A 16,296-nucleotide genomic window follows, 5' to 3' on the forward strand; every position below is an offset into this window, starting at 1 on the left:
GCGACCGCCTTCTGTTGAACTTAACGTGCATTTAATATAGTTTTCTAAGAAAATAATTGCTAAATCCATATTTGGTACGAGCCATTGAATATTATTTTAGTTTTTTTTATTCCAGCTTCACTTAGCAGGGTAGGCAGAGCGAGTCGAGTTGAGTGGCAGAACTCAACGTCGCTCTTGGCCTCAACACCAAAGCGAAGAAATGAAAATATTATATTTTTCATTTCCTCGAGTCGGGAATCGAACCCACAACCTGTCACGTTTACAGTCACACGCTTGTGGCGACAACTGGTCTCAGTTTTTTTCTGATTTTAGTAGAAATATTCAAGCTTTTAAAGAAATTGCTTAAATACAATTCAAATCTACATAAAACAAATCGCCATTGTTATAGAACACCCTTTTTCAATGACTTCTAGAATTGTTGTAAAAGTTAGCTTTTCATAAAAACCAAGTCATTTTACGTAGAATATTATAAAAGAAATAAACGACGGAAGAGCTATTTTTTTTTGTAAGTTTTACAATCAAAGTTTGGCCATTTTTATGAATCACGTTTGAATCATAAAATGACGTGCCATTACGGTAACCGTAACATCGGGCTCACGACTTGACCACCACTTCTAGGTCCTAGCACGCAACTCGCAAATTACACATTTGAAGTCGCAAACTACTTACATATGTTGGTAGATTTAGCGTTATGTTACCTTAGATATGGAAATAGAGAAAACTTGGAAATTCAAGTTTTTGTACTCATAGTAAATTGTTTTAGGTATTATCTAGGTACTAGATTGGTTCACCTAAAAGAGTTTCGCTCTCAAGATCGATCTTAGAGTTGAAAACGATTTATAATTACAGACCTAAGGAGCGGTGACCAAATAGTGTTTAGGACCAAACTACATACTTTAAACTTTAATATAGTTTAAAAGCTTTACAAATAAAAAATTTGCTTAGTTAATATTTTAGAAACTTATATAATTTCTTATATCTTCAAGCTTTACCTATAATGGTGTAGACAGAGAGAACGGAACGCCAAATTACTGTCTCTTCATACCTCTTTCGCCTTGTCCATGCCCCTTCAGATTTTTCTGATCTTTTTTGGTATTGTTCTCATTCATTCATGCTTATCTTGCATTCCGTCCTATCTTCATTCCTTTCAAATACCAGAACCATTGTCTTAGAAAACAAACAATTATATAAAATAAATATAGTAATTCTTGTTGGAACATACTCGTAATTATACATGTTTATCCATTTCAGCTTCAGCTATATCCGTATTCCAATTAAGTAATAAATGAACATCACGCGATGCACTGTTTGATAGAAGTCAATCTTGACACGTGCGCGCAGACGTAGCGTGCGTCTGTAGACACTACGAGTAGATTCTATAACAGCCCTGGATAGTGACTATAAGAAAATTACTTTACATACTTACTTTACATAAATATAATAAAAATAATAGTAATTAAATATAATAAAAATTAGAAATATTCTTTGAGAAGTTAGTTGAGTGTTATTTATTAGAAATATTTATTGACAAGTTACTTGAAAGGTTCTTTTATGAGAATGCATAAAAAAAATTATTAAAAGTCATAACTTAGGAAAATAAAAGGATAACAAAATAACAATCCGGATACACAAAGATTATGAATAGAATAGGTGAAACGTAGAATGCAATGAGTTTTTACACTATATCCGTAAAGTACTTAATTATGGGACAACGACAAACTCTATTAATAATTTATGAAGTAGAGCAAGTAATTTACTTGTACTATATATAATTTTCAATCTCTAACCCAAGTGGATTAAAAAACAAAGTACTGTAACTAATTATTTTCAGGACAACTACAATGTTCTTCACATATCTGCAATGTACTCCAGAGAAGACATCGTTAAACTTCTTCTATCAAAAAGAGGTGTTGATCCCTTTGCTACGGGAGGGGTAAAATACTTTTTATACAATTATAGAGAATTAATTATTAAATTGTAATTGATTAAAACTGACCATATAAATCATAATCCAGTGAATTAAGATCAGGACTAGATGATGTCCAGTCTTCAGTTCTGTTCCTAACCTGGACTGGGTGGTTCGAGTTTTATGATCCGAATTTTGATGAGACTTGCTGAGGAGCATACTTAGTTATTGGAAAGGATTGATTGAGAATCGAACCTACAGCCATCACGTCAGTCTCGGCCTGGTCTAGGTGAGATATAATGTGATTATTTAAAAATAATATTTAAAACAAATTATTTTATATTCCTATAGAGTCGCCAACAGACTGCGGTTCATCTGGTCGCAAGCAGACAAACTGGCACGGCGACGAGTATTCTACGTGCATTACTCACGGCTGCTGGTAAAGACATAAGGCTACGAACAGATGGGGTAAGGGAATTATTAGAATAATTAATAATATTTAACAAAATCAAAAAAAATGTTTCAGTTTATTATTATTTTAAAGCATAACTTTAATGTATTTTAAGTAATTTGTTATTTATGTAAATGTTACATATACAGGGTGTCCCAGGAGCCAACGATAAAACGAAACCAGGTGATAGACCAAGTCGTGACAGTTATGAGAAAAATATAAAAAAAAATCTTTGTCATGTATTTTTCATATTATATTGATTTTAAAAAATATCGCAAAAACCGACACCCTGTGATGGTTTTTCAAGTCCCAGGACTACAAATATTACTCTTTGTTCATTTTTTTTTCTGTAATGTAATCATGAGTAACCCTTCTGTGAATTACAGTTTAAGATTTAAACATACCTGCATCAGTTTTCAATAAAATGTGGTGTTTTTGCCAAACATTAAATTCAAAATATTTAGTACACCCAACTTTAACCGACTGTACTATAAAAAAAATGTACTACACTGTTTTTGCAAGTAACTTTAAAAGTTGGCGCATTTAATCTGGATTCCGAAATGGTACGACACTTGCTGGATTACTTCTTTGTTGAAGAGAGAAAAATCGAAATACACGATAATCGGGATGACGTTCAGCTTTTTGGTATCTTTTCCGATACATTCTAGCTGCAGCATTTGCGTTACATAACCATTCTCCATGAATGAAATGCATATTGGCAATGTGTCAAAGACCGAGTATATCGCCTGCAAGACCCCGGACTCGAGCACTGTCCTTATAAGTCCTGGGTCATCCCCTAAGTTGGAAAAGTTCAGGTACCTTGGATCCGTCATGCACGAGTCTGGAGTCATCGATCACGATTTCTATAAGACGGATAAGAGTTTGGAAAGTATCCTGCGATCACAGACCACACCAGTGACCTCCCTAAACTAAACACTTAGCCCAGGCAACGCTTATCCGACTTAGGGGCTGGCCCAGGAATTATAAGAACAGTGCTCGAATCCGGGCTCTCGCAGGCCATATACTCGGTCTATGACACGTTGCCAATATGCATTTCATTCATGGAGAATGGTTATGTAACGCAAATGCTGCAGCTAGAATGTATCGGAAAAGATACCAAAAAGCTGAACGTCATCCCGATTATCGTGTATTTCGATTTTTCTCTCTTCAACAAAGAAGTAATCCAGCAAGTGTCGTACCATTTCGGAATCCAGATTAAATGCGCCAACTTTTAAAGTTACTTGCAAAAACAGTGTAGTACATTTTTTTTATAGTACAGTCGGTTAAAGTTGGGTGTACTAAATATTTTGAATTTAATGTTTGGCAAAAACACCACATTTTATTGAAAACTGATGCAGGTATGTTTAAATCTTAAACTGTAATTCACAGAAGGGTTACTCATGATTACATTACAGAAAAAAAAATGAACAAAGAGTAATATTTGTAGTCCTGGGACTTGAAAAACCATCACAGGGTGTCGGTTTTTGCGATATTTTTTAAAATCAATATAATATGAAAAATACATGACAAAGATTTTTTTTTATATTTTTCTCATAACTGTCACGACTTGGTCTATCACCTGGTTTCGTTTTATCGTTGGCTCCTGGGACATCCTGTATATGAATTACTAACATATGTATAAACAATTACATTTTCATTATAATTATTAATTTACATTTTACATAATTTTACGTTATTTTTTTAAGCATTTTTTATTTCTAATTTAATTTCTATTTCGTACATATGTGTAGGTACATATGAAAACTATAAAAATAATATAAATATGTTTATATGTTATTAAGTTTTATATTTTTATGGTATCACATACATCAAAGTCAATATTAGCATATTTCATAAATATTTATTATTTATGTACCAATTTAATCTTCACTGATAGGTCGTAAATGCTGTAAACGTCGTCGCTGGCTAGTTACATGAAAGTCAATATACTTTCAACTTTACAATGTTGTCTTAGAGTTTCCATTACTTACTAGTTTTCGTAGTAAATAGAGCTGATGCAGCGTTGGTCACGATGATCGCGTGCAGTCTTCTGCCGCCTGGCACCGCCGTCGCCACCGGTGACTCCCCTCATGAAAAAACATGTAAACAAAACGCGCCTACTGAAACTGATGAAAAAATTTCCAAATATTTAAATGATTGATCAAGCTCACTAAATTTCGGCCTGAAATATTAGACATCATCGCGAGGTAAATTATTAAAAATTATATAAAACTAGTACAAGGTTTTCATTTTAACGACATTCCAACGGCGAAAACGAACCACCCCCACGAATAGAAACTAGCTAATTATCCGTCGAGCTTTAGCCGCCGGGTAAACGTCACAACGCAAAATTTACAATGCAAATCAGTCGCGGAATATTAGTTATAACGTCAGCGTTGAATTTCAAAATTAGTAATTTTAATACAATAAGTCTCAGTCCGCCCTACGACACGACTAGAGCAAGGCAGTTTTAGTTCACCATGGTTGTCAAGGGTCGCTTTGAATTTCTTATATAATTCTCATGGAGGATCAAGTACGTATAAACTGGACGAGGGTACAGGCGTCATAAAAGTCAGGTTGCCTATTGCATGCGGGTAAAGATTGCTGTTCCATTTATTGTTATGTCGAATCGACGACGAAGATTGCGATGCACATAAGTCGAAACTATTGTTTATATTGTGACTGTTGGGAAGCTCCGTGCAGTGGCACACCGCACTGGCGTGAGCAGTTCGTGCATAGACACTGCATCGTATGGATTTGAGTGTTGGTGGGAAAAAAGTATACTGAAGTACAGCCTTTAGGCCATGTCCGATAATGGCAGGGACGTGCCGACCAGTGCTAATTTAAACATCCGCTCTGGAGGCATACGCAGTCCTCCCGCGAATCAATCTAGGGATTTACAAAAACTTGAGCTCAGTTTTATCGAATTGAATAAAGAGCGTGCGCGTCAAAAGGAATGGAAAAAGCTAATTCGCGACATGGTGTTCCAGAGAGGCAAGATCCCGCTGCTGCTGGCAGTGGAGGCCGGCAACCAGAGTATGGTCCGCGAGCTGCTTAGTGCGCAGACGGCGGAGCAGCTTAAGGTCATAACATATTCTTTAATGCTATAAAATTTCCGTTTGTATTTACTTTAAATTAAACATATAATTGACTAGATTTATCTTACTTACAAGCCAATTGGTTAGATTGAACTTAAGACATTACGTACAGGCTTCCACACCAGTGGGGGATACAGCGCTTCATTTAGCAGCTAGAAGACGAGACGTTGATATGTCACGGATCCTAGTAGATTATGGTGCAGCAGTAGATGCAGTCAATGGTGCAGGTCAAACAGCCTTGCACATTGCCGCAGCAGAAGGGGACGAACCTCTAGTTAAATATTTTTACGGAGTACGAGCAAACGCAGCTATTGCAGATAATGAAGGTAATATTTATTTTTAAGTATTGTAATGGCTTAATTTAATTAAGAAGTATTTAGATGTGTAAATATTTTTAAGTGTAAGTTTCATTATTAACATAATATTAATTTAAAATGACATTTTAAAAATTGTATCGAAACAATTTACATTTTAATTAATTTTAATATATTTAATATTAAAATCACTTATAAACTAAGATAATATCATTTTATAGATCGAACTCCAATGCATCTGGCGGCAGAAAATGGACATGCTGCAATTATTGAATTGTTGGCAGATAAGTTCAAAGCATCAATATTTGAAAGAACTAAAGACGGTAGTACGTTGATGCACATTGCGTCATTAAACGGTCACGCCGACTGCGCTATGATGCTGTTCAAGAAAGGTGTCTACCTGCATATGCCTAACAAGGTAATTGACATTAGAACAAAAGCCAGCCGAGGCGCAGGGGCACAAGTGTGCCACTATAAACTCTACAGGTTGTGGGTTCGAATCCCACCCGGGGTGGGGCACAAGTGCAAAGCTTGCCGCAGAGTTCTACCACTCTATATACAGTTATTAGAGAATTCGGCGGAAAGTGAGAAACGGAAATATCTTAATGAGACCAGAGTGACATAACACTATGTTCCCTCTGCCTACCCTGTTTTGTGCGGGATACATTGGGAAGCGAAAAAGAAGGTTGTTGGTAACTTGTACTACTACTATAGTTAAAAAAGTTTATTTTTTTATATGAATGTGTACGATATGGGCACTTTCAGAGGTTCCAACGCAATCAATATTAGCTTAGCACGTGGGACGTCCTTATACACGTTCTTTACAGTAAAACAGCAACTAATTTCCCAGAAACTAGCTCACCGCACGAAATGCCCTTGTATTAAAGGAAATGAAATCATTAACTTCAGCAAACATAAATTCTTATAACTACACTACATTATTATTATTCTTTACTTGCAAAAAGGGATTTATTTGTACAATATTTTTTTTAAATATAAGTATATATATATATATATGATACGATAACTATTCATGTCATTATGTATTTATGTCGAAATTTTTATTTTTATATCATCATTTGAAATTGTATCTTCGTAATTATTTACACTGGGAAACAAAAGCTGATATAAAATAAAAAAAAATCGTAATACATTTTTTTATTTATGTATTGCTTATTAGCCTTTAAAAATGTTAAAGCAATGCAGCAAAAAAACTGTAGATGAATAATGTTTCGAATTTACGATAGGCGTCAAGTGACACAGTTGGACTCACTCCAGGCACATATCGCGGGTATTGTGCTGGAGACGTCCTGGTGTGACAAAAAAAGAAATTAAAAGATCTTGAAAACAAATACTCAAAAAAAAACAATGCTGATATAAATTTGCTTATTGATATTAAGCCATTCCATTATACATTTGACTAGATAGATTTTAGAATTATGATGAAATAATACTAATATTTTTTCCAGGACGGCGCTCGTAGCATCCACACAGCGGCAAGATACGGCCACGTCGGTATCATTAACACCCTGCTACAAAAGGGCGAGAGCGTCGATGTCACCACAAATGTAAATATTATTTATAAACAATAATCAATTAAAAAAAAATATTATTACAATGACTTTTCTGACTTATGACTATTTTATTACAATTTTTGCGCTTATTACTACCATATTTTCTGTTTACTGTTTACCTTATTACGTAATATTGAAGTTTTAATGATGAATAATACTTTTATGTCAATAATATTTTCAAAAGATATTTATTTTCATACACTTCTTTTTTTTACAATTCCCAGGATAACTATACAGCACTTCACATAGCAGTTGAATCATGTAAGCCAGCAGTAGTAGAAACGTTACTGGGATACGGAGCAGACGTACATATCAGGGGGGGCAAGCAACGGGAGACCCCACTTCATATTGCTGCTAGAATACCTGACGGTAGACTTTATATCTCACTTTTTTTTTCAACTTCCCGCTGTATAATTAATCAGTGTTAAGATATTCCGACCCCGCTTAAGTTATTCGAGATGTAATTTTTTTTCTCTTCTCTATTCGATAAAAAATTACGATGATAGTAATTGTTTATACAAAACTGTCACCAGGGGACAAATGTGCGCTAATGTTACTGAAATCCGGCGCTGGACCAAACAAAGCCACTGAAGATGGAATGACGCCAGTACATGTAGCAGCAAAATATGGAAACCTTACCACTTTAGTTCTCTTGCTCGAAGATGGAGGAGATCCATTAAGAAAAACTAAGGTACCACATTCAAATTAAATGATCTACTTATTATTTTTGGAAAAAAATATATCTTGTTTTTTATTTAAATAGTATTAGTTTAATAAGATTTTTTTAAATGCGATATCATAAATTACTAAAATTAGGCAGGCGAAACACCTCTTCATATGGCGTGTCGAAGTTGCAAACCAGACGTTGTACGGCATTTAATAGAATTTGTTAAAAATCATAAAGGAGAAAAAGTTGCAACTATTTACATTGACGCTGTTGACGAAGACGGAAGAAGTGCCTTACATTGCGCCGGCCAAGTAACTAAAGAAGAAGTTAAAGTAGCTTCTGCAGATAAAGAGGTCGTAAAATGTCTCATGCAAAATGGTGCTGATGTAACTTTGCAGACGAGACACAGTCAAGAAACGGCTTTTCACTTTTGTGCTATTGCTGGTAATAATGACGTGTTAACGGAAATGATAGCCGATATGTCGGCAGCTGATGTTGGTAGAGCGCTTAATAAACAGAACTCTGTAGGATGGACACCTTTATTAATTGCATGTAATCGTGGCCACATGGAACTTGTTAGTACATTATTATCAAATCATGCGAGAGTAGATGTGTTTGACACTGAAGGAAGATCCGCCCTACACTTAGCTGCTGAGCACGGTTATCTACAAGTATGTGATGCTTTATTAACAAATAAAGCTTTCATCAATTCAAAAGCGCGGAATGGACGAACTGCTCTTCATTTAGCGGCTATGAACGGATATGCGCATTTAGTAAAATTTTTAATAAGGGATCACAATGCAATGATCGATGTTCTAACTTTGAAAAAACAAACTCCACTACATTTGGCTGCTGCAAGTGGTCAAATTGAAGTATGTAAATTATTACTTGAACTTGGTGCCAATATTGATGCTACAGATGAACTAGGCCAAAAACCTATTCATTCTGCTGCACAAAATAATTATTCCGAGGTGGTACAATTATTTTTACAACAGCATCCAAATTTAGTAATGGCCACCACTAAAGATGGAAATACTTGCGCGCATATAGCAGCCATTCAAGGATCCGTCAAAGTTATAGAAGAACTGATGAAATTCGATAGAACTGGTGTCATATCAGCGAGAAATAAATTAAATGAATCGACTCCTTTACAATTAGCTGCAGAAGGTGGCCATGCAGACGTAGTAAGAGTTCTTGTGAGAGCTGGGGCTTCCTGTACGGATGAAAATAGAGCTGGTTTAACAGCTGTTCACTTAGCAGCGGAACATGGTCATACAAATGTGTTAGATGTAATGCGTTCTACAAACACACTGAGGATATCTAGTAAAAAATTAGGTTTAACCCCTTTACACATAGCTGCGTATTATGGACAAGCAGGTATTTCTAATTTGATAAAAATGATTTACGTCACATATATATTTTTATGTTATTACATAATTCCTATCTTCCTACAGAGACCGTTCGAGAATTATTATCACAAGTACCTGGAACAGTAAAATCAGAACCCCCTACAGGGCTATCGTTAGTACCAATATTAGGTGCAGAATCTGGCCTAACACCACTCCATCTTGCCGCCTATAATGGTAACGAAAATGTTGTACGATTATTACTTAATTCTGCTGGTGTACAAGTTGACGCTGCTACCAACGAAAATGTAAGGAAAAGTATATAACTTTTATATTAAAATATATAACGTTTATTATTACTTTCTGAAAATACACTTATTACTTCATAATATTGTATATACAATGAGAGTGACGCCATCTGTCGAAAATTGGTCTTGCCAATTTTACTAAAGATCATCACATGATCAAATGCATAGTTTACGATTCTATAAGGAACATATAAACAAACACTGATTTTTATATATAAAGATTATTTAACCTTTTTCAGGGATATAATCCATTACACTTGGCATGCTTTGGTGGACATATGTCTATAGTAGGTTTACTATTAAGCAGATCGGCAGAGTTATTACAAAGTACAGATAGACACGGTAAGACTGGTTTGCATATCGCATCCACTCACGGGCATTACCAAATGGTAGAAGTCTTACTTGGGCAAGGAGCAGAAATAAATGCAACAGACAAAAATGGGTGGACTCCATTACACTGCGCCGCTAAAGCAGGGTATTTAAACGTAGTTAAATTATTATGCGAATCAGGGGCGTCTCCAAAAAGTGAAACAAATTTGAATTGTGCACCCATTTGGTTCGCGGCTTCAGAGAATCATAATGACGTATTAGAATACCTTTTACACAAAGAGCACGACACGCAATCGCTTATGGATGACAAAAGATTTATATACAATCTAATGGTCTGCTCAAAAAATCATAATAATATACCCATAGAAGAATTTGTTTTGGTTTCACCAGCACCCGTTGATACAGCAGCTAAATTATCTAATTTATACATAAATTTATCAACTAAGGTATTTTCCGTAATAATAATAAAAATTATAAAATTATTCTTTATTCTATATCATTCTGACATTTTCGCATATTTTTTACAGGAAAAGGAGCGTGCCAAAGATTTAATAGCGGCTGGGAAGCAATGTGAGGCAATGGCCACAGAATTATTAGCTTTAGCGGCTGGTGCAGACTCTGCTGGGCATATACTTACTGCTACTGACAATAGAAACATAGAGTTTTTAGATGTATTAATAGAAAATGAACAAAAAGAGGTCATCGCACATACAGTTGTTCAGAGATATCTTCAGGTAAAAAATAGGTAACTTCGACTACTATAGCAATACTTGTTTTAAAAAATTAGCCATTTTAATAACATTTCATATTATTTCAGGAACTCTGGCGAGGGAGTCTCAAGTGGACTGGCATCAAAATTATGTTCCTTTTTTTCGCATTTATAATCTGTCCGCCAGTCTGGCTCGTCTTTTCTCTTCCATTAGGTCATAAATATAATAAAATTCCTATAATAAAGTTTATGTCGTATCTAACGTCACATATATATCTGATGGTTTTATTAGCGTTAGTGGCGATTACTCCTATTTATAATTCAATATTTAGAGAAAGTTTAGTACCTAGATGGTACGAATGGATGCTACTCGTGTGTCTGAGTGGTCTTTTACTTTTTGAGCTAACAAATCCTAGTGATAAATCTGGCTTAGGTTGGATTAAGATAGCAGTATTACTATTAGGTATGATTGGTGTGGCAACGCACGTGGTAGGATGGATTTTTGTATTACCTAAATATTGGCCAACTTTAATGTACTGTAGGAATCAATTTTTTGCTTTGTCATTTTTGTTAGCTTGTGTACAAATATTGGACTTTTTATCCTTCCATCATTTATTCGGTCCTTGGGCGATTATTATTGGAGACTTAATGAAAGACTTGGGACGATTTCTTGCAGTTTTAGCTATTTTCGTATTTGGATTCTCAATGCACATTGTAGCATTAAACCAGCCGTTCAGGAATATATACCGTCCAGAAGACAATAAATACGCTAGACAAGCCAGAAGAAAAATTTTCTCAGATGGTAAGGACTCCAATTACTTTAAAATTTTCACCAAATTTATGTCATCAAGATTTTATAACTCATTTACCTAATAGGCCTAATAAATTGAATAAAATATAAAAGTATTTATAATAAATTCTTATAATAGATAATAATCTTCGAACAAAAAGACAAGCATATGATCCCCAATGGTTTTCGGGAGAATCATATCGAAGAAAGCAAGGGGTGACTGGTCGTAAGTCGATCATAGCAATAGAGAAAAACAATATCAAAATATACTTCAATTCATTAATTGCATTTTACGATGATTGCCTTAAATCTATGTGCTTATTTTTATTTGATTACAATGCGCTTGCAAGCTTGAACGTTTGCCACCTTGTCGGGAATGTCATCATCGTCAATAAGGTCAGGTCAATCAACGTATTGTTTAATCACAGGGATGAAGAATGAGTTGGGTCATGTTATATATACACCTCTCGCTATCTGTGGCATGTCTTCATTACTATATCTACAGTGCCGTAGATCAGTGGCAATCATTATTAATGTTTAGATTTAGTATAATGATAATTTGTTGCGCGTGCATTTTCTGTCTTTATCATCTAATTACATTATGATATACATTATGGTTTCCTGCATTGAGCATATTGATAAAATATTAAATAAATTTCCAGATAGAGTAAACAGAAAATGCCTTGTGCGATATATCTAGTTTTAGTGGAATGAGTGGCCGACCTCACCGCATTCAATGGAGCAAGTTTGTTTTGCGCATGCCGCAAGGCTTTTGTCCTGCGTTTGACACCAGCGTCCTAAGGTATCCTATTGTAACGTTTGGCTGTTTGTCGTCTGTGTGGCACTTTGTGACCACGCTGTCAATGGACACAAGTAGAGGGGATTGGGGTAGATTGATGACTTTCTAATTTACGATTGGTTATAAAAACAACACCTTTACTGTAACTAATAATGACATTTAAAATTATTATAACACTTATCAATGAACACAATACATTTCATGTTTACACAAATCAATCTACCCCTTTAACGCACTCTTGAACATTAGTTACTTAGTCGAAAATGCTAGTTGTGGGTTATATATCTATGTTAAATTTAACTTTAAAATATAGCACTTGCCTTAAATGTCTATAGATTCAATCTTTCTAGTCTATAAAATATACTATAAGAGAAATATTAAAATGAAGGGGTAAATTGATGCTGCTCAAACATTACATTCACACTACCAGATAGCCTGACTACTGTTCAATAAACATTTAATGCATTAACATACCCCTCCATGCTCATAAGAATCTGAGGTCTTTGTCGATCGAGTGTTGTCTTCTAGCGACGTTGTCACCAATCGAGGCGGTGGAGAAATTGTTTTTCGCCCTTTTCGGCCAGATTACTTTGTCAGACCTGAACTACGTGTCACCTCTTCGGCCATTATGGACGCAGAACCTGTTCAAGTTTGTGTTCGGCGCCTACTTGTTGATGTCCGTTGTGGTGCTCATAACGCTCCTTATTGCGATGATGTCGGACACTTACCAGCGTATACAGGTAAATTTGTTGTCACATTTAACTCGGTTGTTCACAGTGACTATGAACCCAATATATTCGTTTGAGCTGCTGTTCTTCGCGGTGTTCGGCCAGACGACCACAGAACAAACGAGGGTCCACCGGAACGATAGCAACACGCAACCGGCCTGGACGAATTATTTGTTCAAAATAGTCTTCGGCATCTACATGTTGGTGTCGGTTGTGGTATTGATAAATCTACTCATTGCCATGATGTCAGACACGTATCAAAGGATACAGGTAATGCACACGTGAACGGACTGACTAGCTAGTGTACGCGGCTTGCATCTGTAATAGAAGCGTGTAAATAATAACAAGGATTGTATGTTTTTTAAATGTAAAGTAACAAAAACATACTAACAAACTAACTAATAAACTAAGGAACGCTATTCGTGATAGGATGCTTATAATATTATAGGAGACGCGGCCTACATTATATAGCAAATTTGAGGATGAGAATAAAATTTTTTTGAGAATAAAAGTAGCTTTATGATTATGAGGACAGTACGCGCTCTGAATAGGCACTATCTTACAATATTAGAGCCGGGAGTGTAAAGGCTAAGTCGTGGTGGTACAATACTCGTACTTGGACCGAACAAATATTGTTATCAAGTAAATTATACCCAATATTATATTGCAAAATATTTTTTCACATTTATTTTGTAAGATAATATCGATACATTATTTTGTATCGCAAGAAGAATCTAGAATAGCTCCATATAATAAATATAATTATTTAGTTAAATGTTATTATTTCAGTCAAACACGATAACTTTTTATAACATAATTGTATTACATAATAAGATATTTATTTTAAGAAAAAGTAAGAAATGTATAATTTGTAACAAATGTACAACTAATATATCACAATAATAATAATGTTTTAGGCTCAATCAGATATAGAATGGAAGTATGGCTTATCTAAACTAATCCGCAACATGCACCGAACGAATACTGCGCCATCTCCACTTAATTTAGTAACGACGTGGCTTATGTGGTTGATACATAGGTGTAAGGTAAGATATATATACATTAAAAATAAACCATTTTAAAAAATTGGTTAGATTCGCTGTACATATAATACTTATTTCTATAAAATTTTATCAGGATCGGTTGAGTAAAAAGAAACGTCCCAGTTTAGTACATATGATCGGTATGCAACGTCAGGATCAAATGAGCGCGAGATCAAAAGCTGGTGCAAAATGGCTATCAAAAGTTAAAAGGGGGCAAGTTGTGCCTAAAGGTAAAATTTCAGACATTTCTATCATTCAAAATATATATTTTCTATATATTTCATTAGTTAAATCAGACCAGAGTATAAAAATACTTATATAAAATGTAATTTCAGACTCAACGCGTTTGTCAGTAGTACATTTAAGCCCCTTGGGTTCACAACTTAGCTTTAGTAATATGACGAGAATAGAAAATGTAGTAGATTGGGAGATAATCGCTAAAAAGTATAGAACATTAATGAGGGATGAGCCTGATGAACCAGCCAATAAGGAAAGTGAATCTGATTCTGTTGATGAGGAGTCAGAAATAGTTCCTAATAACGTTGCTGCAGGCCCACCTTGAATGAAGAAAATAAAAAACGAAAGTGAAATATCCAACAATTGATACGTTAAGAGACCAAATGATCAAGAGGGAAACTGTTTTCACAAGAATGTAATAAATAAATGAAAGTATTTTATTTGTATTTTACCAGAAGTACAATATTTGTGATTTTCAAATGTCGTCCCCTAAGGTACGTTAAGGTTAATGTTAAATGGAGGTTGTATGAAGTAGACTATATTTACCAAAGATTAAGTAAATGTAAGATTCTTTAGAAGTTAAAATAATAGCCATTTTTGTAACAAATAATAATTAATGAATACTGTATATTATACATATATGTATAAATAAACAATAAAGAAAAAGGCGCACAAAAAAGTTTGCTTCTCATAATTAATTTATCATTTTTTTTTTACAAAAAGGGCAAAGTGTGAAAGTTGTATATATGGTTTATTTTTCGATTTTCATAATTTGTCCATGTCTTGCACTAGAAACCCAGATTCTTCCTTCATAACATGACATTCATATGTATATATACCAGGTAAAATTTATTTTTCCTTCCTTAAGATTCTTTGTCGTCTTCAAAGTCATATTCTAGTCTGGTAGAAACATGAAAACGTTCTGAATACACAAAAAAAATATATAAAACAAAAAGAGAACTACAGTGTACACACAACTACAAAAAATATATGTAGGTAATTCCATCTTTATTGACATTTTTGTAATCATTTCTTATTTACTTAAAGATAAAAGTTTCTTTATACGTTTTCTTTTTTAAATAAATACTCAAAACGACGATGTCTATGTACATATCAGTATTTATCTAATCGCTATAGATAAATTTAAAAATATATTAATTTATTGTTGAAAAAAAAAATCGAAAAGTCTAGGATAATATAGAATTAAGAATAATAGGCATACGTATAAAACATAAAATAAGTAATAAATATAGAATATAAGCATTTAGTAAGTTAATACTTTCTTGTTGTTATTAAGAATTGAACGTAAGTTGTGACTTAGTAGCATTAATCAAACATTTTCCAATATCAAGTAAATTTTGTAAAAATAATAAATATAATAATGGACTTAAGCTATAATATTTTGTAAATAAAAATGTGTACAATGATTGTTTTTAATAAAATTCATGCATTTTATGTTGTTTTTTTATAATACCTTTATTTGAGTAATGTATAAGTAGAGATATATTTTTAGTATTTACAAAATACTCGTATATGTAACTCTCAAGGTTCAGATTCATGAACAATTTGTTTCACTTCTTATAAAATTTCCCCAGTTCCTAAATTGGAAAAATAGCAATCAAATTGAATATATGCATTTAATCATAATTACTACATAAAAAATATATATATATATTTTTAAACGTATTAAGAAAATATTATGTCTCTACGATAAATAATAGATTTTGAAATGATCATAGACTTTCGCTCCTTGCCCTATTATCGAGACAAAGTAGCAGAGAGAGAGCAGACACGTTGAGTTCTGCCACTCAACCTACAATACCTCACAAATTTGACGAAAAGTGGAGAACGGAGAGTCTTAACATTAGGTTCCCACTGCCTACCCTGCTGTGTCCGGGATATTGCGTTAAGCTGATTTCATTTAATTTCATTTTTAATATATAAAAAGTATATTTCTTTTTAATTACGTTCAATATTTAGTTTTTTCTTTAATTTA

General features: G+C 34.0%; 1 protein-coding gene across 1 annotated transcript in view; it reads left to right on the forward strand.

Annotated features, from left to right (window-relative positions):
* Positions 1 to 15,755, forward strand: part of nompC (no mechanoreceptor potential C) — a 34,274-nt gene extending 18,519 nt beyond the window's left edge. Inside the window, exons 3-19 of the mRNA XM_085203857.1 lie at positions 1,832 to 1,933; positions 2,258 to 2,374; positions 5,348 to 5,440; positions 5,568 to 5,781; positions 5,991 to 6,187; positions 7,239 to 7,337; positions 7,568 to 7,712; positions 7,877 to 8,034; positions 8,160 to 9,387; positions 9,465 to 9,664; positions 9,904 to 10,440; positions 10,522 to 10,728; positions 10,812 to 11,505; positions 13,070 to 13,290; positions 13,938 to 14,066; positions 14,158 to 14,293; positions 14,399 to 15,755. Of these exons, the coding sequence (XP_085059983.1) occupies positions 1,832 to 1,933; positions 2,258 to 2,374; positions 5,348 to 5,440; positions 5,568 to 5,781; positions 5,991 to 6,187; positions 7,239 to 7,337; positions 7,568 to 7,712; positions 7,877 to 8,034; positions 8,160 to 9,387; positions 9,465 to 9,664; positions 9,904 to 10,440; positions 10,522 to 10,728; positions 10,812 to 11,505; positions 13,070 to 13,290; positions 13,938 to 14,066; positions 14,158 to 14,293; positions 14,399 to 14,625 (4,704 nt within the window). The 3' untranslated portion in view covers positions 14,626 to 15,755. The remainder of the gene's footprint in view (positions 1 to 1,831; positions 1,934 to 2,257; positions 2,375 to 5,347; positions 5,441 to 5,567; positions 5,782 to 5,990; positions 6,188 to 7,238; positions 7,338 to 7,567; positions 7,713 to 7,876; positions 8,035 to 8,159; positions 9,388 to 9,464; positions 9,665 to 9,903; positions 10,441 to 10,521; positions 10,729 to 10,811; positions 11,506 to 13,069; positions 13,291 to 13,937; positions 14,067 to 14,157; positions 14,294 to 14,398) is intronic.
* Positions 15,756 to 16,296: the final 541 nt, after the last annotated feature.

This window comes from Heliconius melpomene, chromosome 19, assembly GCF_056956725.1.
Source record: "Heliconius melpomene rosina isolate 202511_hmr_F chromosome 19, ASM5695672v1, whole genome shotgun sequence".
Lineage (NCBI taxonomy): Eukaryota > Metazoa > Arthropoda > Insecta > Lepidoptera > Nymphalidae > Heliconius > Heliconius melpomene.